Below are 22,349 nucleotides of genomic sequence, written 5' to 3' on the forward strand. Positions count from 1 at the left end.
AATGCACTGCAACATGATTTATTATTCTCACCACTGTTGAGATTCACAGGCTGATTCTTGATGTCTGTGTGTGACTAAAAGAAAGATTTCTTTTTTTTTTAAAATCAAAACAACTTTGATAAATCCTTCAATTATATTGACAAAGCTGATCTTCTGCTGTAGAATCACAGTGCTGCTATAATCAATAATCTAAATCTGACTCAGAGATTGGGCTCTAAATGAGTTCAGTGATTCAGGTCAAATAATGATTATGTGAAAACATAACCAACACCACCTGATCATCTTTTCTGTTTGGTTGTCTGGATGTTATAACTCAGTTAAAACAGCCCAAACAAAATTTTATTTTAAAAAGTCAAGGTTCAAGAGCCCAACTAAAGCAAACGCCGATCTCCATGATGGTGGCTTGAAAATTGTGATTTTCTTCTTTGGTGATTCTGCTTGTTATCATCAGGTATCTTCAATAATGGTCAATCATCACTGTTAATCACGTAATTAACTCATTAACTTTAACACCGCTTCAGTGTTCATTTAACACTCTTGAGTATGGTCTCACACGTACTCCCAGGAGAGTTCACTGCAGTTTTTGCTGTGTAGAGGATGATGTAAATAAAACATTAAATAGATTTTTACTGCGTCTTATAGACTGATGTTAATGTCTTTCTCATATATAAATAGATAATGAGAGGTGAAGGTACTGCAGAACTGACCAGGGAGATGATCACTAAGACCTTTCCAAACATTAACCAGCTGGTTGGACGATCAATCTATGTTTCAGTCAGTGTTTTAACAGAGAGTGGTAAGACTCAACAGATACTGTACATCTGTATACACATTTACATGCATGTGTGTGAGTGTATGAGACGCTGATCGTGCGTGTGTGTGTGTGTGTGTGTGTGTGTGTGTGTGTGTGTTTCAGGCAGTGAAATGGTGGAAGCAGAAAGGAGAGGCATTCAGATTGTGATGTCACCGTACACCATCCACTTCAAAAAAACACCACAATTCTTCAAACCTGGAATGACCTTCAGTGTTTCGGTATAAAGCATTGAATAGAAAGCAGGGGTGTGTTTAAACTATACATGTATATATATCTTTTTCTTCTTTTTTTTTTGGGGGGGGGGGGGGGGTCCTCTATAACAGGTCTATGTAACAAATCCTGACCAGACACCTGCTGAAAATGTGGAAGTGGAGGTCAATCCTGGAGCGGTCAGAAGTCTAACAAGAGCCAATGGCATTGTGAAGCTTACTGTCAACACTCCAGGAGGATCTTCCACACTGGAGATCACTGTAAGACCTGCAAACTCAACTAATGTTCAGTCAGATTCACTGGTGAACTATTGGAAAATAGATCAGTTAACAGATGTTGAACAAGCAGTGGAGTATATTGTACGCAGCACATCAGAAAACAGTGTATTTGTTCTTTACAGGCAAAGACTAAAGATCCACAATTAAGAGATGGACAGCAGGCAGTGAAGAAGATGACGGCTCAGGCTTATGTTCCCAAAGACAACTCTAAGAACTACCTGCACATCGGCATTGATGCACCAGAGTTTCAGATCGGTGATCATATGACAGTCAGTCTGAACACTGGACAAAGTCCAGGAGTCAAAGATCAAGATTTCACCTACATGGTAAAGATTATGGTTATTTCTTATTCAGCTGCACCACAAATATATTAATTTATTTTGTAAATATTTGATTATTACCACAGCTTGTGTTTGAAACCATATGAATGTCATAAATACTGTTAACTCGTCTGCCTCATTTTCAGATCTTGAGTAAAGGTCAGATCATTCAAGCAGAAAGGTTTAAGAGGAGAGGACAAGCTCTAGTGGCTCTGTCTCTACCTGTAACCAAAGACATGGTGCCGTCCTTCCGCTTCGTGGCTTATTACCATGTGGGCTCGTCTGAGGTGGTGTCTGATTCAGTCTGGGTCGACGTGAAGGACACATGCATGGGAACGGTGGGTTAACTATCACAAGAAATGCCTGATGTGCTGATCAACTACACTGTCAAAAAGGATGTGTTAATTAATAACACATTTTTTGTGTTATGGCTATTTTAACACATTTTTGTGTCAATTTAAGTTGATCATGTGCAGAGAGAGAGAGAGAGAAACAACACTGTGTCCAACACAACATGTGTTAACTATCATCCAATCACATTGCTGCTACGTCACTCCACAAGCCGTTAAGCAAGTTTGTGCCTCTTTCTTCATCGGTGGATGACTTGTGTTCATTTTGACACATTCATTGTGTTATGATTTTAACACAATGAATGTGTCAGGAAGGTGATCTGCTGTTAACAAGCAGAATAAAAGGAGAAATTCACAATTTTAAGTCACCATCATGGAGATGAGTGTTTGCTTTAGTTGAGTTCTTGACCCTTGACTTTTTAATAATAGATTTTGTTTGGGCTGCTGTAACTGAGTTATAACAGTTATTATTATTATTATTTTTTTTTTAAATAAGAACAACTTTTAAGAAATTCGTCAGATTATATTGATAAACCTGATCTTGTGCTTTAGAATCACAGTGCTGCTGTAATCAATAATGTAAATCTAACTCAGAGATTGGGCTCTAAATGAGTTCAAAACAAATAATGATTATGTGCAAACATAACCAACACCACCCAATCATCTTTTCTCTTTGCTTGACTAGCTGTTAAAACAGCCAAAACAAAATCTTATATTAAAAAGTCAAGAGCCCAACTAAAGCAAACACTCATCTCCATGATGGTGACTTAAAATGTGATTTTCTCCTTTGATTCTGCTTGTTAACAGCAAATCACCTTCCTGACACATTTACTGTGTTAAAATCATTGACTCAGTGAATGTGTCAGAATTAACACAAGTGTCGTCCCTAAACTCACACACTGATGTGTAAGAATTTAACACATTTTGAGTCAGTTTTAACACATCCTTTCTAAGAGTGTGTATTGCATTAATTTTAACTGGTCAAAAATAGCACATCTATGACACAAATTGTGTGATTTATGAAACATTAGTGTGTTAAATATTTTAACAATGCCTGTGTTAAGAAAAAATAACACACTGGTTGAGTTAAAATTAACACGAAATGTGTTGTCCTTAACTAGACACACAGGTGTGTTAAAATATAACACAGGTTGTGTTGTTTTTAACACATCTGTTTTAAGAGTGTAAGTCTGTTTTACTGACACATCATCTCTCCTTTTAATGACAGCTCAAGCTTCAGGTCAAGGACAAGATGTATACCTATGGCCCAGGAGATAAGGTCAAGCTGCAGATAACTGGAGATCCTGGAGCTCAAGTTGGGCTGGTGGCGGTGGATAAAGCTTTGAATGTCCTTAACAAGAACAGACTCACTCAGATGAAGGTGAAGGACCTTCTTCAGACAGCAGATGTTTCTGGCATAAAACTTACATAATTGGTCTTTTTTCCCTCTAGATCTGGGACAGAATAGAGAAACATGACACCGGCTGTACGGCAGGAGGTGGAAGGGACAGTATGGGGGTTTTCAGTGATGCAGGTCTGATGTTTGAGTCCAGCACTGCAGGAGGAACAAACACCAGGACAAGTATTTATCTATATTTGTAATTTTTCTTTCAGTTTTATGTTTGTATGATTGGCGCTGGAATAGCACTGCACCAAGTTTAATTGTAGTGAATTTCCCCCTCACACATTAGAGTGTCATATGTTGATTTGTTTCTAATGAACTTTCCTCTAGTGCCGGAGTGTCCCTCCCTTTCAAAAAGAAGACGGAGATCACTGGGTGAGAAACTGCACTTATGATTCAACCCTTATAAAGATTAAACATGTTTTTAGAGCTCTGCTTTAAGATATGTTGTTTATTTAGGCTCGAGCACCAATGGTGTGCCCTATAGTGTGAGGACCCTATAGTAACAGCTTGGCCAATTCTTCTCCGAAATGAATCGCATTTTTGAGGGGCTAAACATGCTTGAAAACTCATGAAACTTTGCGCACGCATCAGAAGTGGTGAAAATATTTGTATGATATGGGTTTCAGAATTAGGTGTGGCAAAATGGCTCGATAGCGCCACCTACAAAATTTCAATTAAGCGCCCTTTGTGTGTAAGCCTATGTGTGCAAAATCTGTAAACCCAACAGGAAGTGAGATATTTTGAATTTTCTCTGCAAAATGTTGGCAGTTTTTGCCATTTCCAGACGTTGTACATTAACAAACTCCTCCTAGAGCTTTAATTAGATCAAGTCATATTAGGTCAGTCTAATCTAAAGGCCGTTGTGATGTTAAATTGCGAAGATTTAGAGTTTTCGTTGAAGGGCGTGACCGTGGCGGCATGACGTCTGATGTTTCGCCATGAAAGGGGAATCACATTTTTGAAGGCCTAAACATGCTTGAAAACTAATGAAACTTTCCAGATGCGTCAGAAGTGGTGACAATTTACATCTGATATGGGTTTCAAAATTAGGTGTGGCAAAATGGCTTGATAGCGCCACCTACAAAAATTCAACGAAGTGCCCCTTAAGTTTCACATACAGGTATGAAATTCAGAACAAACACGTAACAGCCCGTTACCTACAAAAAAGTCTCTTGGAGTGAAATCTGAAAAACCAACAGGAAGTGAGATCCTGAATTTTCTTTGCAAAATTTGTGCAGTTTTTGCCATTTCCAGACGTTGTACTTTAACGAACTCCTCCTAGAGCTTTAATCAGATCAACATCATATTTGGTCAGTCTAATCTAAAGGCCTTTGTGATGTTTTCGCTGCAGGGCGTATATGTGGCGGCCTGACAAAGTCTGATGTTTCACCATAAAAGAGGAGGCTGTTGTAACTCAGGCATACAATGTCGGATCTGCTCCAAAAGAGTCCTGGCCTAAAGACATTGATATGCCAATATTCAGTTAGTCAGAGCGTCACCTTCTGGCAACAGGAAATGGCATGCCTTACACTGTAATTCACTCCCAGATTCACATTTCAATATGCCATGAAGTACCAAACATGCTAGAAACACGTTAAATCATGCAACACTTGGCTGAGTGCTAATGTATGCGATTAACGCCACGAAGCAGGACGTTGTAGTAACTCAGGCATACAGTGTCCGATCTGCTCCAAACTTCACGTTTGATAACAGTCCTGGCCTGAAGACATCAACATGTCAATATTGAGTTTCAGGCAAAGCGCCACCTGTTGGCAGCAGTAAGTGTGCCACTTTAAAATGACTTTGTCATATTTCTCCTCTATTTATTCACTTAAATGAATATCAGCCACTGTTCACTGTTTTCCTGATGCCAGCGGGTGGGGTGAGCCCAGGTGCGAGGGCCCTTTCATCGCTGCTTGCAGCTTTAATCTATTTTAAATCTATACAGGGTCCATTCAAGCCACAATAGATAGAGTACCTCAGGGATGACATGTTTTTGTAGGCAAAACCCAGAAGGGGGTTAGCATTTTAAGACTTCCGATTCCATTTCCTCTGAAGTCAATGGGTTTTTGCTAAATCGCCTGAAATAAGGTCTGTGGTTAACAAAGCCTCTACATATTTTCACGTTTTGATCTATGACATAAAACACACCAGTTATAACCCCACTTGTGATTTTTTTTAAAACCTTTATTGTGTCTTAAAAATGGCGTTTTTTCCTTTGGTGGGGACTTTAGACGTCATCATTAAAAACCGGCCATTTGGACAGTATTTCTCATGAAAAAGTGGAAAAGTATTCATACACAGCACAGATCATAATCAGCGAGCATGTTTTTAAATAAAGATGTTTTCTAAATAAAGTTTGAGGACGCTTGGTGGTGGTGACGTTGATCCGCGACCATGGTGTGCTGTAGTCCGTTTATAGCCTACTGTTAGCTTTTTATATCTGACCACTTTATTTAGGCTTCAAAATGTATAAATGTTGTGTTAACTTGTAAAGATTATCTTGATAGACGAAATGTGTAAGCGTCATAACCCTTTGTTAAACACAGAGCTTATTTTTTGCAATTTTCCAAAAGTCTATGGGAAAAACCCGTGCACTTCTAACTTCTGGGTTGGCCTACAAAAACACGTCATCCCTGAGGTACTCTATAGCTATAACGTAAGCATAATCTTGAGGATCATCAGAATATGCTAGTAATGATCCAGCTATGATGTCTACAGAGCCTCTAAAGGCGCATGGTGGAAGAAAATTAATAAATCAATGCTTTTGTGTTCTGTCACGAATGTTTTTCTTCCTCTGATAAACTCTCAGAAAAAAAAAAAAAAAAATTGGTAATAGGGTTTTAGGACCATATGGACTTGGACCTCTAATACATTTTTACTTGACTTGATTATTTTGTCCTTTTACTCTATTAGGTCTTTTGTCACATTTTTTTTATTTTTTTTTATTATCTGTTACAACAGGTGACGATGACGACAAGTATTATACAGACTCTGATGAGATTGTGTCACGTACTCAGTTCCATGAGAGTTGGCTTTGGAGGGAGATTGAACTATGTGAGAATTGGTTAGTAGGAAACTTTTAGACAAAAGCTGTACGTTGAGCCTCGTTCACATCCCTAGTGACTCTTAACAAATGATTGACAATCTTATTCATCGTGAGCTGTTGGTGACACAGTGTGTGTGTGTGTGTGTGTGTGTGTGTGTGTGTGTGTGTGTGTGTGTGTGTGTGTGAGAGAGTCTGATGGTAAACAAACATTAGAAGAGTACTGCAACAGTTTTCTTGTATTTTCCTCATATTACAGTCCAGCACCAGTCAGAGATAAAATGCTCTACCTGAAAGACTCTATTACTACATGGCAGATCTTGGCTGTCAGTCTGTCACCAACACTTGGTAAGATGAAGCTGTAAACGCAGAATACATGGTCTGAAAAACATCATCATCCTGGAGTTGCTGCGTTAAAACCTTCTGTGTGTGTGTCTGTGTTCCCCCTCAAAGGCATCTGTGTGGCAGAACCTGAGGAGATTGTCGTTTTTAAACAACTTTCTATTGACCTCAAGATGCCTTATTCAGCTGTGCGCAGAGAACAACTGGAAATCAAGGCCATTATTCACAACTATACACCAAACAAGCAGAAGGTAGATCAGATCTGATATTAAAAATACAGTCATTATTTATGGTATATTAAAACATTGTTTATCATAGTAACTATTTCTGCTGAAGTAAATCATAGAAATATCAGAAATATACTGTCATCACACATTTCATATTCAGTTCAAATGGATTTACTTCGGAGGAAGTTTCCTCTAGATATTGAAGTGATTTGTGTCTCGGTCTCCTGTTTTCTCCAGGTGCGAGTGGAGTTTATGGAGACAAAAGATGTTTGCAGCTCTGCCAGTAAGAAAGGCAAATACAGAACAATAGTAAACATTGACAAAGACTCCAGCATAGCGGTTTCATATGTGATTATTCCCATGACACTGGGAGATCACATGATTGAGGTGAAAGCTGCAACATTTGATTCTGTTCACACTGATGGAGTGAGAAAGAGCCTGAAGGTGGTGGTATGTCTGATGAGACTTCTGTCACTTTTCATTTGATTTGGTCATTCATTGATATAATAATCAATAGATGTTTGTCATAATTTGAATAATATATAATGATATCTCTCTCTCTCTCTCTCTCTCTCTCTCAGTTGGAGGGTGTGCTGGTTCCATTACATACCCAAAATGTGGACCTCAATCCTGTTAAGAATGGTGAGATTTACTTCAATATTATTCCTTAAAACGTGACTCTTCTGTAGTTACATCGTGTACTAAGACTGACGGAAAATAAAAAATTTTCTAGGTCAATATGGCTAGGAACTATACTCTCATTCCGGCGTAATAATCAAGGAACTTTGCAGCCGTACCATTGGTGCAGCAGGCGCAATGAAAATTTTCATTTTCCGTCAGTCTTAGTACACGATGTAACTACAGAAGAGTCACGTTTTAAGGAAAAATATTGAAACTCTTTGGTCATTTTTTAGTGAGATGCTAACGGTCTAATCAGATTCAATGAACTATGCTAAGCTATGCTAAAAGTGGTACCGCCAGACCCGGAGATCGGCTGAATGGATTCGGAAATGGTAAAACTCAACTATTTAACTCTAGGGGAGATGGAAAATGAGCCCATTTTCAAAAAAAGTGGAGTGTTCCTTTAACCCTAGGATTATTCAGGTAGGGTAAGGTTAGTCAAATCTAGCCTAGTCCATCAAGTACTCACCCGCCAGCAGGTTGAAGTCCTTCAGGAATGACGTAGAAGACTCCCTTGTGTTTTTTGAGGCTGTTTGTAGTTATAAGTGTCTCACAGAAGGCAATTGTATTGTAATTAATAAAATAAGTATTTGTGTTGTTACAAAGCAGTTATTGCCAAATAAATTAAAAACCTAAAATCAGCTAAAAAGCTCAATAATCTAGCCTTTAATCAGCAATAGTGGAGATGTAGTTCAGAGCTCCTTGTTAGAGTGTCAGGTGTCCTTCACGATTAATGCAGGCAGCATCTGAGGAAGCCTTTCACTCTTCAGACTTTTATACTACTTTTTGTGAAATTCACACTTCAAATTACTCATCAATTGATCAATGCTCTGTATGCAAGCAAATAACAACATTAAAACGATTCAATAGCAATATCAATCTTAATATCCAAAAAATATCATTATAGTTCCAGGCCAGGCAATCAAGAGATCAGGATGAACTCCTACTCTTTTTTTGTTGCTCCTACAAAATCTGATCAGCACATGACTCATGACTCTTCCATCATCTTCCTGTTCTTCATCCCAAATGAAACAGGGGAAAAACCTATAGTTTTTAAAGCTAAAATACCAGCTGACCGGGTTCCAGACACACCTGCTAACACCTACATCACGATTACTGGTAAGAAAAATACAGTTTCAAGCATATATAGTGATTATTTCTTTAAAGTTATATGCATGGTTTGCTTAAAGAGAGATGAAAACTTCCATCTGTTTCTACTCCTCCAGGAGTTTTTGTAGTACTTGTATGAAGATTGTACCGCAGTACTTAATGCTCGGTCTGGTTTGTAAAAATAGAAATTACGTCCAGTTAAAATGCACTGAGGATATTTCTTACAAGCTTTTATTTTCTGCTTTGGTGGTTTAAGTTGCATTCACACAAAGGCCGCTTTTAGCACTTGAGTAAAAATCAGTTGTAAATGAAACCAAGATGCTTTGTGATCAGTGAAACTACATTCTGGACAGACTTAATACACACAAATATCTCATGAATTACAGTATTCCAACACTCGGGTGGCTCTGAAGAAGAAAATATTTTGTTAAAGGTGCCCTAGAATTGAAAATTTAATTTACCTCGGCATAGTTAAATAATTACAGTTCTGCACATGGAAATGACATACAGTGAGTCTCAAACATCATTGTTTCCTCCTTCTAATGTAAATTTAATTTGTGCAGAAGACCTCTGAAGAACAGGCGAATCTCAACATAACACCGACTGTACGCAACAGTCGGGATCATTAATATGCACGCCCCCAATATTTGCATATGCCAGCTCATGTTCAAGGCATTAGACAAGCCAGTATTAACATCTGGATCTGTGCACAGCTGAATCAACAGACTTTATGCAGGTAAGCAAGCAAGGGCAATAGCGAAAAATGGCAGATGGAGCAATAATAACTGACATGATCCATGCTATCATGATATTTTTAGTGATATTTTTAAATTGTCTATCTAAATGTGGTTAAAGTTACCATTGTTTCTTACTGTATTCACTGAGTCCAAAGCCATGTCATTATTTTCATTTTTAAACACTTACAGTCTGTATAATTCATAAATGCATCTTCATTCTTTATAAATCTCTCCAACAGTGTGTAATGTTAGCTTTAGCCGCAGCATTAGCTACTATCAAACTCATTCAGAATCAAATGTAAACATCCAAATAAATACTATACTTACATAATCAGTTATGCTGCATGACGAACACTTTGTAAAGATCCATTTTGAGGGTTATATTAGCTGTGTGAACTTTGTTTATGCAATGTATTATAGAGTCGCGAGCTTGGGGGCGGGGAGCACGAGCATTTAAAGGTCCACATTTTTAATTATGTCCAAAAAAAGGCAGTTAAAAAATTGAATAATAAAAAAATCTATAGGGTATTTTGAGCTGAAACTTCACAGACACATTCAGGGGACACCTTAAACATATATTACATCTTGTGAAAAAGGGTTCTAGGGCACCTTTAACAGATCCTGTAATAATACAAAAATGTCATTTACAGTTTTAGCTGTCAACTTAAAGAATTTGAAACTGTCCAGGCACAAAACCAAATAGTGTTGAGGATGTTTCATACAAAATATTCTTTCATAACAAAGATAATAAAGACTGAATTCTTAGCCTGCGTTCTCTCTGTTATTCCTCCAGGTGAAGAGATCTCTCAGACAGTCGAGCAGACCATCAGTGGAGACTTCATGGGTCGTCTTATTGTCCAGCCCACTGGTGATGGAGAGGCGAACATGATCAGTATGACTCTACCTCTCACTGTCACTCATTATCTGGACAACACCAATCAGTGGGATGCTGTTGGCATGGAGCGCCGTAATGAAGCCATTAAACATATCAGCACAGGTCAGCAGGCTACAACAGATATACAGAATTTCTCTCTTTAAAGAAAGAAAATATATTTTCCTGTATATTAATGATCAACATATTAACTGATATAACAGTATATTTTAAAGGGGTCATATAATGACACTTAAACAAGATGTGATAAAAGTATCTGGTGTCCCCAGTGTGTATGTGAAGTTTTAGCTCAAAATAGCCCACAGATAATTTATTATAGCATGTTAAATTTGTCACTTTTTGAGGATGAGCAAAACGCTCTGTTTTTGTGTGTGTCACTTTAAATGCAAATGAGCTGCTGCTCTCAAGAAGAGGGCGCAGTTTCAAAGCTTGTGTTAGCAGCGCCGATTACCTCACACAGAAATTGTTCAGCCTTTTATTCTCAAACCGGAGTTGGACAATGATGGAGAAACTCAAGAAGAAGTGACAACACATTTCTGAATGGTTAATTGATGAATTTATGTAGCTGATGTGGAGTTAACTATCTTAAAGTCATTGATAAGCATATTCTGTCATGATTATCTTGTGTGGGAACTGTTGTAAGATTCTACAGAGCCAGAGAATATATGCTGTATGAAGATAGAACAGGTATAGTTTAGTTATAACTTGTCATGTTGTTTTCTTGCTTTTATGAACTGCTATTGCATTTGTGTTACGTACTGTAATGCAATAACATGGCCTCACCCTCTTTGTTGTCAGGGGCGGGGTTTATGTAAATTTTAGGATTAGTGATGTCTCTAACCCAGGAAGAAGCTTGTTGTAGTCCCTACCAGCCATTTGTTGTAGTCCTTAAACAGTGATTTCTGTAAAAGAAAATATATCCCTTTGCATTGAACTTTGAGCATTGTAACTTTGCAGATGTTGTTTGATCAAACAGCAACATTACACACTAACTAAAGTTAAAAAAGTGAAATCATAATCAAGGACCCCTTTATAATAATGTATTGTATAAATATATTACAATATATTGAATAATACATAAGCAATTGCAGCTATTCATATATTTACAAATATATTATAATGTATGTAAATTTATATTCAGTAGTACAGTATAAACACACACACACATATATATATATATATATATATATATATATATATATATATATATATATATATATATATATATATATATATACACTACCGTTCAAAAGTTTAGGATCGGTAAGATTTTTAATATTTTTAAAAGAAGTTTTGTCTGCTGTTACAACAGAGACACGGAGGCAGAGGTAAAAGCAATCCAGGTAAGTTTATTAACAAACAGCAGAGCAAAGGGTGATGGTAAGCAGTTATGCAGTTCTTGAATGATGGTGAGTATAATACTGTCCTGATGTTGTCTTGCAGATGCAGATGGAGAGATTTGTTGGAAGGAGATGGCGGAGACACTCACACACACAGGCAGGTAGGCACACGAGGAGAACAGGAGACGAGGGAGATGGAGGAGATAACTGGAGCAGGTAAGTATGGCGTTTTGGAGTCCTTAAGGTAAGCATACAGGAGTTTTAGTGCAAACGAGACCGGACAAAGACTGTGTGTGAGTGTAGTGGTTTTGTAGTGGTGGTGATTGCGGTGCTGATGAGTCACAGGTGGCGGTGATCAGTATGCTGGTGATTGAGTGCGTGGGTAAGGAAGTGAGGTGGAACCTGACGTGTCTGTGACAGTACCCCCCCTCCCACGGCCTGCTCCTGAGGGCCGCGGACCCCGACGTTGTGGTGGTCGTCCTTTAGGGCGTGGGGCAGGTCTGTCTGGGTGGTTGGTGTGGAAGGTCTATAACAGGATAGGATCAAGGATATCATGCTTGGGAACCCATGAGTGTTCTTCGGGGCCATAGCCTTCCCAGTCGACTAGGTATTCAAGTTGACCACCAAGGCGCCGGGAATCCAGGATCTCGTGAACCACGTAGGCTGTGCCATCCTCCAGGATGAGTGGAAGGGGGGGCTCGGCGGCTGCCACGTCAGGTTCTGTGGAGGGAACAACAGAAGGGTGGTGAGGTTTTAGCAGTGATACATGGAATGTAGGATGGATTCTACTGTACTGTGCAGGGAGTTGGAGACGGTAGGTGACAGGGTTGATCTGCCGGACGATGGTGAACGGGCCAATGAAGCGGGGACTCATCAGGATGCATCTGCCCTGCAATAAGCTGTCCCTGGTGGACAGCCAGACCTTCTGCCCCGGTTTATAGACAGGAGCGTCGGAGCGCCGAAGGTCGGCTGTCATCTTGCATCTGCGCAGGGCTCTCTGCAGTTGGTGGTGAGCTGAGTCCCAAACCCTCTCGCTCTCCCGGAACCAGTAGTCGACTGCAGGAACGTTGGAGGGTTCCCCATCCCAGGGGAACAGTGGGGGTTGGTAGCCGAGTACGCACTGGAAGGGTGTTGTCGGAGGGAGTTCTGTGCGTACTCGGCCCAACCCAGGTACTGGTTCCAGGAGTTCTGGTGGCCGTGACAGAAGGTACGCAGGAAGCGGCCTATCTCCTGGATCTTCCGTTCCGTCTGCCCATTCGACTGAGGATGGTATCCAGATGACAGGCTGATGGTCACACCCAGGAGGGAGAAGAAGGCCTTCCAGACGTGGGAGACGAATTGGGGTCCTCTGTCGGAGACTATGTCTTCAGGTATTCCATAATGACGAAAAACATGATTAAACATCAGTTCTGCAGTGGCCATGGCGGTAGGTAGACCCTCCAGGGGTATCAGATGGCAGGACTTTGAGAAGTGGTCTACCACCACCAGGATGCACGTGTGACCGTCAGACTCAGGGAGATCGGTGACGAAGTCCACTCCCAGGTGTGACCAGGGTCTCTCAGGAACGGGCAGAAGATGGAGCTTGCCGGTGGGAAGATGGCGTGGGCTCTTGGAGATGGCGCACTCCCTGCAGCCCTGCACGTACCTTCTGACATCGTTGGCCATGTTGGGCCACCAGAAGCGTTGTTTGAGCAATGAAAGGGTCTCATTGACCCCCGGGTGTCCAGTGCCAAGTGAAGAGTGGGTATTGTGCAGGAGTGGAGTGTGACGTGCCCGTGTGACGTATTGCAAGCCTTGGGGGCAACCCGGCGGAGTGCGTGTGGAGGCATTGGAGGAGGGAATGGTTTCTTTGGACCACTGGATGGGGTTCACGAAGATGGACTCCGGCAGGATTGTTTCAGGGTCTTCAGGCTTTTCCTCAGGGGCATGGAGGCGAGACAGGGCGTCAGCGAGCTTGGCGAGGGTTGAGTCTTTTGGCAGCCTTCAGATATTCAAGGTTTTTATGATCAGTGAGAACTTGAAATGGATGAGTAGCCCCCTCCAACCAATGCCTCCACTCCTCGAGGGCAAGCTTGACAGCCAGGAGTTCGCGGTCACCGATATCATAATTGACCTCCGCCGGGTTGAGCTTGCGGGAGAAGAAGGCGCATGGATGGAGTCTACTTGGTGTCCCCTGCTGCTGCGAGAGGACCGCTCCCACTCCGGTGGTGGAGGCGTCCACTTCCATGATGAATGGGAGATCCGGATTAGGGTGGACGAGGAGGGGAGCGGTGGTGAAGGCTCTCTTAAGGGTCTCGAAGGCATTGGTGGCTTGTTGGGACCAGGACAGAGACTTGGGCTGGTGACGGAGTAAGTTGGTGAGTGGACTGACGATGGTACTGTAATTCTTGATAAAACGGCTGTACAAATTGGAGAAACCTAGAAAGCATTGGAGTTCTTTGATTGTTGATAGAGTGGACCAGGACTGGATAGCAGAGACCTTCCCCTCGTCCATCCGAATGCCACTGTGATCAATTATGTACCCCAGGAACTGGACAGAGGGTTGGTGAAAGGAGCACTTTTCAGCTTTGAGGAAGAGATGGAATTGCCGTAAGCGTTGGAGGACCTCCGCAACGTGGTGGCGATGTTCGGCCAAGCTCCGGGAGTAGATGAGGATGTCGTCAATATACACTAGAACGAACTTGTGGAGAAACTCCCGGAGCACCTCGTGTATGAAATCCTGGAATACGGAGGGGGCGTTGACCAGGCCATACGGCATGACAAGATATTCGTAGTGTCCGTTGGGCTTGACAAAGGCGGTCTTCCACTCATCCACCTCACGTATCCGGATGAGGTTGTACGCGCTGCGGAGGTCCAACTTAGTGAACACAGTGGCACCGCTGAGATGTTCCAGGGCCGCTGGGACGAGGGGAAGTGGGTAGCGGAACTTGACAGTGATTGTTGAGGGCACGGTAATTGATGCAGGGCCTCAATCCTCCGTCCTTCTTAGCCACAAAAAAGAAGCTTGAAGCAGCAGGGGAAGTAGACGGGCGGATGTAACCTTGGTTGAGGGCCTCTTTGATGTATTCCTCCATGGCCTTCTCCTCCGGTATAGACAGGGGGTAGATACGTCCCCTGGGCACTGGCTCATCCGGTAACAGATCGATGGCACAGTCCCATGGCTGGTGTGGAGGAAGCTTGGAGGCGCGTTGCAGGCAGAAAACGTCACTGAAGGGGGCGTAGTCCGGGGGAACATCCACGGAGTGCTTCTCTACAGGACTTTCGATGGATGTGGCATTGATGGAAAGAGACTTGGAGAGTGGAGATTTCGGAACAGGAAGCGCTGGGAAGCAATCAGGAAAGCAGTGGTCGCCTGACTTCAGGACTTCGCCCGTGTGCCAGGAGATGGTGGGATTATGTTGTTCAAGCCATGGGTGCCCTAGAGCCACGGCAGCGGTGGACTCCTCCAGAACCAGCAGATGTATCTTTTTCTGCCAACACAGAGTTGAAGTGGTCCCACACAATGACGGATGTTCTTACGGCTCAGGGGTTTGCCCGTGATGGAGTGGATTTGATAGTTAATCGGAGACGGGGAGATCTTGAGCTTGAGTTGTCGACAGAGGGCGCCTGAGATGAAGTTTCCTGCTGAGTCGAGGAGCGCCACCACTGGAACAGAGGTATTTTCAGCAGTAAGGATTACAATAGTAGTGAGTGGTTTCATTTTCTGAATGGAGGGAATAATTGCACTCACCACGGGCCGAGGAGGACGGGTTGGGCATGTGGAGATGACATGCCCCGGAGATCCACAATATAAGCACAAGTTCAGGGTCAGCCTTCTCTGTCTTTCATTAGAGGTGAGACGTGAATGATCGATCTGCATAGGTTCGGTGGCTGGTTCTGGAGAGCTGACGGGTTCGGACCGACGGAGGAGGTTGGTGGTAGATGACTGGCCCTGGTGCTCAAGGAGACATGACTGCATACGAGAACCCACGCGGATGGCGAGTTGGATGAAACGTTCAAGTCCCATGGAGTCCTCGTATGCAGCGAGATGCAGCCGCACATTGGGTTCCAACCCCTGACGGAATGTGGTGATGAGGGCTTGTTCATTCCATCCGCTGGTGACGGCTAGCGTTCGGAACTGCAAGGCATATTCGTTAACAGAGAGATTTCCTTGTTTCAGATTATAGAGTTTCTCACCAGTCGATGAATCCGCCAGAGGTTTCCCGAAGACCTCATGGAAGTGAGAGACAAACGCCGAATATGATTTGACAACAGGGCCTTTTTGGGTCCACAGGGAGTCTGCCCATTGCAGGGCCTTACCTTGCAGTTGCGAAACGCTATTTTAGCCGTGTCGGTGGTGTAGAGGTGCGGCTGCATCTCCAGAACCAGTTCGCATTGGAGAAGTAATCCGCTGCATTCCTCCGCCGATCCAGAGTAGGGCGCCGGTTTGGCCATGGGACTGGCTGTGAACGCTGGAGAAGAAGCGGTGATGGTGGGTGCGGAAGCTGCAGCGTTGGTGGGTGACGGTGAGGATGGTTGTGGAGTGAGTGCTCGGCGTAATACGTCCACGAGCTCTTGAAACGGGTCGTTGGTGCTCATGCTGTGAAGTTGTTAAGGTCTGGTCTTCTGTTACAACAGAGACACGGAGGCAGAGGTAAAAGCAATCCAGGTAAGTTTATTAACAAACAGCAGAGCAAAGGGTGATGGTAAGCAGTTATGCAGTTCTTGAATGATGGTGAGAGTATAATACTGTCCTGATGATGTCTTGCAGATGCAGATGGAGAGATTTGTTGGAAGGAGATGGCGGAGACACTCACACACACAGGCAGGTAGGCACACGAGGAGAACAGGAGACGAGGGAGATGGAGGAGATAACTGGAGCAGGTAAGTATGGCATTTTGGAGTCCTTAAGGTAAGCATACAGGAGTTGTAGTGCAAACAAGACCGGACAAAGACTGTGTGTGAGTGTAGTGGTTTTGTAGTGGTGGTGATTGCGGTGCTGATGAGTCACAGGTGGCGGTGATCAGTATGCTGGTGATTGAGTGCGTGGGTAAGGAAGTGAGGTTGAACCTGACGTGTCTGTGACATCTGCTCACCAAGATTGCATTCATTTAATTAAAAATACAGTAAAAACAGTAATATTGTGAAATATTATTACAATTTAAAATAACTGTTTTCTATTGGAATATATTTTAAAATGTAATTTATTCCTGTGATGCAAAGCTGAAATTTCAGCATCATTACTCCAGTCTTCAGTGTCACATGATCCTTCAGAAATCATTCTAATATGCTGATTTGCTGCTCAAGAAACATTTCTGATGATTATCAATGTTAAAAACAGTTGTGTATTTTTTTTTTTTTTTTCAGGATTCCTTGATGAATAGAAAGTTCAAAAGAACAGCATTTATTTGAAATACAAAGCTTCTGTAGCATTATACACTACCGTTTAAAAGTTTGGGGTCAGTAAGAATTTTTATTTTTTTGAGAAGAATTTAAAGAAATTAATAATTTTATTCAGCAAGGATGCATTAAATCAATCAAAAGTGTCAGTAAAGACATTTATAATGTTACAAAAGATTAGATTTCAGATAAACACTGTTCTTTTGAACTTTCTATTCATCAAATAATCCTGAATTATTTTGTACAATTATACACATTAAATGTTTCTTGAGCAGCAGATCAGCATATTAGAATGATTTCTGAAGGATCATGTGACACTGAAGACTGGAGTAATGATGCTGAAAATTCAGCTTTGACATCACAGGAATAAATTACTTTGTATAAATATATTTAAATAGAAAACAATTATTTTAAATTGTAATGATATTTCACAATATTACATTTTTTATTTTATTTTTAATTAAATAAATGCAGCCTTGGTGAGCAGACGAGACTTCTTTTAAAGACATTTAAAATCTTACCGATCCCAAACTTTTGAACGGTAGTGTGTGTGTGTGTATATATATATATATATATAATTAGAGAGAGAGAGAGAAATATATAATGTAATATTTCATATATTTTTTAATAAATAACATTATAAACATTTCATATTTTCAAGCTAGTTAACAACAGCACAAGCACATCTGCATGTATTAAAGTATTTATCAAAGAGACTATCACTGTGCTGAAGGAAGCACAGCCATTATTTAAAAAAAAAAAAAAAAAAAAAAAAAAAAAGTCATATACAATCTTGATGATATTTGGCCAATCATCAGCTAACCACAGGCTCTACTCTTCAACACAATGATAACCCCAAAAACTCAAACACAAGAGAACAGTTTAATTTCCAAAATAATAGAACATTAAACACATTAAACAGATATTGGGCAAAACACGTGAAATAACACTTAATTTAACATTTATTCCCCTTTAACAGTCAGAAGCAAAGCATGCTGGGAACAAGAAAACTCACTCATTCCGTGAATCTGTATGTGTACATACATTCACATTTATATTGGAACATGTATGTGCAATATATTCACACGATAAAGGAAAAAAAACTTTATGAATATTACTTTTTTTTTTTTGGTCTTCATTTCTAAATATTTTAAATGTATCAATATATAGCCATACATGGCATACAATGCATATATTGGAGTATATTGAAAAATATAAGCACTAGTATCCCATATATGGAAATGTATTATGTAATATATTGCATTATTTTTTGCAGTATATTCCCATATATATTTGTTCTGTAAGGCTCTCCTGACAACATTTGATCAAAAGCATAAAATATAGGTAATAAACAAATAAATATTCTTTCTTTATCTTTTTTATATTAAGGTTATCAGCGGCAGCTGAGCTTCCGTAAACCAGATGGATCTTACACTGCCTTTATACAGAGGCCAAGCAGCACATGGTAAAGTCTTTTTTTTGTGTGTTTGTTTTGTTTCATGCCTGATTTCAGAGGTGTAAAGTCCAGGGGTCAGAAAGTAAAAGTCCTGCCATATTTTGTATTCCACCCACTGAAGCAGTGTTAAAGTTAATAAGATAATAAGTGATAAATTGAGTGATGATTGTCCATTATTGAAGACACCTGATGATAACAAGCAGAATCACCAAAGGAGAAAATCACAATTTTTAAGCCACCATCATGGAGATGAGTGTTTGCTTTAGTTGAGCTCTTGACCCTTGACTTTTTAACCTTTGACCCTTGACCCTTGACAAGCAAAGAAAAAAAAAAAAAAAGATGATGTTTTCACATAATCATCATTTGATTTGAATAACTGAATTCATTTAGAGTCCAATCTCTGAGTTAGATTTACATTATTGATTACTGCAGCACTGTGATTCTACAGCAGAAGATCAGCTTTTAAAATATAATCTCAAGGATTTCTCAAAATTTGTTCTGATCCAAAAAAAAAAAGAACTTTCTTTCAGGCACACACAGACATCAAGAATGTTTTGACATCAAGTGCTTTTTGATGGTCACCACTGTTGAGATTCACAGGTTGATTCTTGATGTCTGTGTCTCTAAATGAAAGGTTTTTTCTTTTTATATTCAGAACAATTTTTAAGAAATGTTTCAGATTATATTGAAAAAGCTGATCTTCTGCTGCTGTAATCAATAATGTAAATCTAACTCAGTGTTTCAGGTCACATAATGATTATGTGAAACCATAATCCAAATCACACAATCATTGTTTCTCTTTGCATGTCTAGCTGTTATGATTCAGTTGCAATAACCCAAACAAAATCTAATGTTAAAAAGTCAAGGGCCAAGAGCTCAACTAAAGCAAACACTCATCTCCACGATGGTGGCTTAAAAATTTTGATTTTCTCCTTTGGTGATTCTGCTTGTTATCATCAGGTGTCTTCAATAATGGTCAATCATCACTAAATTTATCACTTCATTATCTCATTAACTTTAACACTGCTTCAGTGGGTGGAATAAAACATATGGCAGGAATTCTACTTTCTGACCCCTGGACTTTACACCTCTGTCTGATTTTTATTATCTTACATATTTAATTTAGTATTGTTTTTAATAGAAAATTTTACATGTATATGTATAACTTTTTTATTTGATATCCTTCTGTTTGTCTGTTAAAGGCTGACTGCATATGTGGCTAAAGTCTTCACCATGGCCAGTGAATGCATAGCTATAGAGGATAATGTGATCTGCAGCGCCCTCAAGTGGCTGGTTCTCCACAAACAACTGGCAGACGGCTCCTTTAAAGAGGATTCAGATGTAATTCATGGAGAGATGGTGGTAAGTTGAATGTGGTCTGTTTGTGTTCAGAAAAGAATGATGCACAGAGCAGATGAAATGATCCAGAACCAGAGATTTATTTCTCTGTGGTTGCTAGTAGTTATGGATAAAATAATAACTACAGTCAACTAAAGTAACTTCACAGCCATGATAAAATGATAGCAGTTCAACCAGCATCTTAAATATATTTTTAGTTTTAAATTCAAAGGCAGTGAAAAATTTTAGACAGCAGAATAAAAAATATTAGACATCCATTTCTTTTCTTTTTCTTCTTTTTTATTAATGATTTTTCATAAGGGGTTGTGATTTTTCAACATTTCTGGTACTCCTAGAAGCAAAATTCACACCAGGATTTTGTGAGACCAGCAATGTTCATTATTTTATATAAATATGCAAATTGTTATTAAATGATTAAAACACACATGATCTGATTGTTTTTTGCAGTCTGTTTCTTTGTGCTTTATTCCAGGGTGATGTACGAGGTAAAGATGCCGATGCCTCTCTGACGGCCTTTGTTGTGATTGCCATGCAAGAGGGCAGAGAGATCTGTGCTGGAGCAGTTCAGGTAAGTGAATTTGTTTCACCTCCAGTGGCGGCTCGATATACTTTGATACAGTCAACCTCTTTATCAGGGTGTTGTTTTCATGCATCAACTAGTTCAGACCAGACACGCCAGACATGGATTTCTTCACATGTAAACTGATTAGGTTGTGGGTCATTTTGATGACACATGTGAAAAAGTTTTTTAGTACACTTCTTAAACCCTAACCAAATAAAGTTAAACCCAGTAAACTTGAAATTGTGACTTGTGACATTAGAACAAAACATATTAATATGATAACATATGTATAACACTAAATTGAACAATACTGTGTTATACAGTGGGTACGGAAAGTATTCAGACCCCCTTAAATTTTTCACTCTTTGTTATATTGCAGCCATTTGCTAAAATTAAGTTATTTTTTTTTTCCTCATTAATGTACACACAGCACCCCATATTGACAGAAAAAGACAGAATTGTTGACATTTTTGCAGATTTATTAAAAAAGAAAAACTGAAATATCACATGGTCCTAAGTATTCAGACCCTTTGCTGTGACACTCATATATGTAACTCAGGTGCTGTCCATTTCTTCTGATCATGCTTGAGATGGTTCTACACCTTCATTTGAGTCCAGCTGTGTTTGATTATACTGATTGGACTTGATTAGGAAAGCCACACACCTGTCTATATAAGACCTTACAGCTCACAGTGCATGTCAGAGCAAATGAGAATCATGAGGTCAAAGGAACTGCCTGAAGAGCTCAGAGACAGAATTGTGGCAAGGCACAGATCTGGCCAACGTTACAAAAAAAATTCTGCTGCACTTAAGGTTCCTAAGAGCACAGTGGCCTCCATAATCCTTAAATGGAAGATGTTTGGGATGACCAGAACCCTTACTAGAGCTGGCCGTCCGGCCAAACTGAGCTATCGGGGAGAAGAGCCTTGGTGAGAGAGGTAAAGAAAAACCCAAAGATCACTGTGGCTGAGCTCCAGAGATGCAGTCAGGAGATGGGAGAAAGTTGTAGAAAGTCAACCATCACTGCAGCCCTCCACCAGTCGGGGCTTTATGGCAGAGTGGCCCGACGGAAGCCTCCCCTCAGTGAAAACACCTGAAAAAAACACCTGAAGGACTCCAAGATAGTGAGAAATAAGATTCTCTGGTCTGATGAGACCAAGACAGAACTTTTTGGCCTTAATTCTAAGCGGTATGTGTGGAGAAAACCAGGCACTGCTCATCACCTGTCCAATACAGTCCCAACAGTGAAGCATGGTGGTGGCAGCATCATGCTGTGGGGGTGTTTTTCAGCTGCAGGGACTGGACTAAAACCTTCTCCAGAGTGCTCAGGACCTCAGACTGGGCCGAAGGTTTACCTCCCAACAAGACAATGACCCTAAGCACACAGCTAAAATAACGAAGGAGTGGCTTCACAACAACTCTGTGACTGTTCTTGAATGGCCCAGCCAGAGCCCTGACTTAAACCCAATTGAGCATCTCTGGAGAGACCTAAAAATGGCTGTCCACCAACGTTTACCATCCAACCTGACAGAACTGGAGAGGATCTGCAAGGAGGAATGGCAGAGGATCCCCAAATCCAGGTGTGAAAAACTTGTTGCATCTTTCCCAAAAAGACTCATGGCTGTATTAGATCAAAAGGGTGCTTCTACTAAATACTGAGCAAAGGGTCTGAATACTTAGGACCATGTGATATTTCAGTTTTTCTTTTTTAATAAATCTGCAAAAATGTCAACAATTCTGTGTTTTTCTGTCAATATGGGGTGCTGTGTGTACATTAATGAGGGAAAAAAAATTAACTTGATGCTTGATGATTTTAGGAAATGGCTGCAATATAACAAAGA

The 22,349-nt window shown here is 40.5% G+C and overlaps 1 protein-coding gene across 2 annotated transcripts in view; it reads left to right on the plus strand.

Moving 5' to 3' along the window:
- The window catches only part of LOC137031495 (complement C3-like), a 65,364-nt gene that overhangs the window by 17,366 nt on the left and 25,649 nt on the right, over positions 1 to 22,349 (plus strand). Inside the window, exons 9-27 of one of the 2 annotated variants that reach the window (XM_067402482.1) lie at positions 676 to 796; positions 917 to 1,032; positions 1,138 to 1,284; positions 1,425 to 1,628; positions 1,769 to 1,960; positions 2,085 to 2,195; positions 3,201 to 3,353; positions 3,425 to 3,554; positions 3,705 to 3,749; positions 6,342 to 6,444; positions 6,683 to 6,771; positions 6,877 to 7,016; positions 7,230 to 7,442; positions 7,574 to 7,634; positions 8,709 to 8,792; positions 10,314 to 10,517; positions 18,521 to 18,596; positions 19,790 to 19,949; positions 20,419 to 20,514. In XM_067402482.1, the coding sequence (XP_067258583.1) occupies positions 676 to 796; positions 917 to 1,032; positions 1,138 to 1,284; positions 1,425 to 1,628; positions 1,769 to 1,960; positions 2,085 to 2,195; positions 3,201 to 3,353; positions 3,425 to 3,554; positions 3,705 to 3,749; positions 6,342 to 6,444; positions 6,683 to 6,771; positions 6,877 to 7,016; positions 7,230 to 7,442; positions 7,574 to 7,634; positions 8,709 to 8,792; positions 10,314 to 10,517; positions 18,521 to 18,596; positions 19,790 to 19,949; positions 20,419 to 20,514 (2,445 nt within the window). The remainder of the gene's footprint in view (positions 1 to 675; positions 797 to 916; positions 1,033 to 1,137; positions 1,285 to 1,424; positions 1,629 to 1,768; positions 1,961 to 2,084; positions 2,196 to 3,200; positions 3,354 to 3,424; positions 3,555 to 3,704; positions 3,750 to 6,341; positions 6,445 to 6,682; positions 6,772 to 6,876; positions 7,017 to 7,229; positions 7,443 to 7,573; positions 7,635 to 8,708; positions 8,793 to 10,313; positions 10,518 to 18,520; positions 18,597 to 19,789; positions 19,950 to 20,418; positions 20,515 to 22,349) is intronic. The other variant, XM_067402483.1, reaches the window with a different exon arrangement.

This window comes from Chanodichthys erythropterus, chromosome 12, assembly GCF_024489055.1.
Source record: "Chanodichthys erythropterus isolate Z2021 chromosome 12, ASM2448905v1, whole genome shotgun sequence".
Taxonomy (NCBI): domain Eukaryota; kingdom Metazoa; phylum Chordata; class Actinopteri; order Cypriniformes; family Xenocyprididae; genus Chanodichthys; species Chanodichthys erythropterus.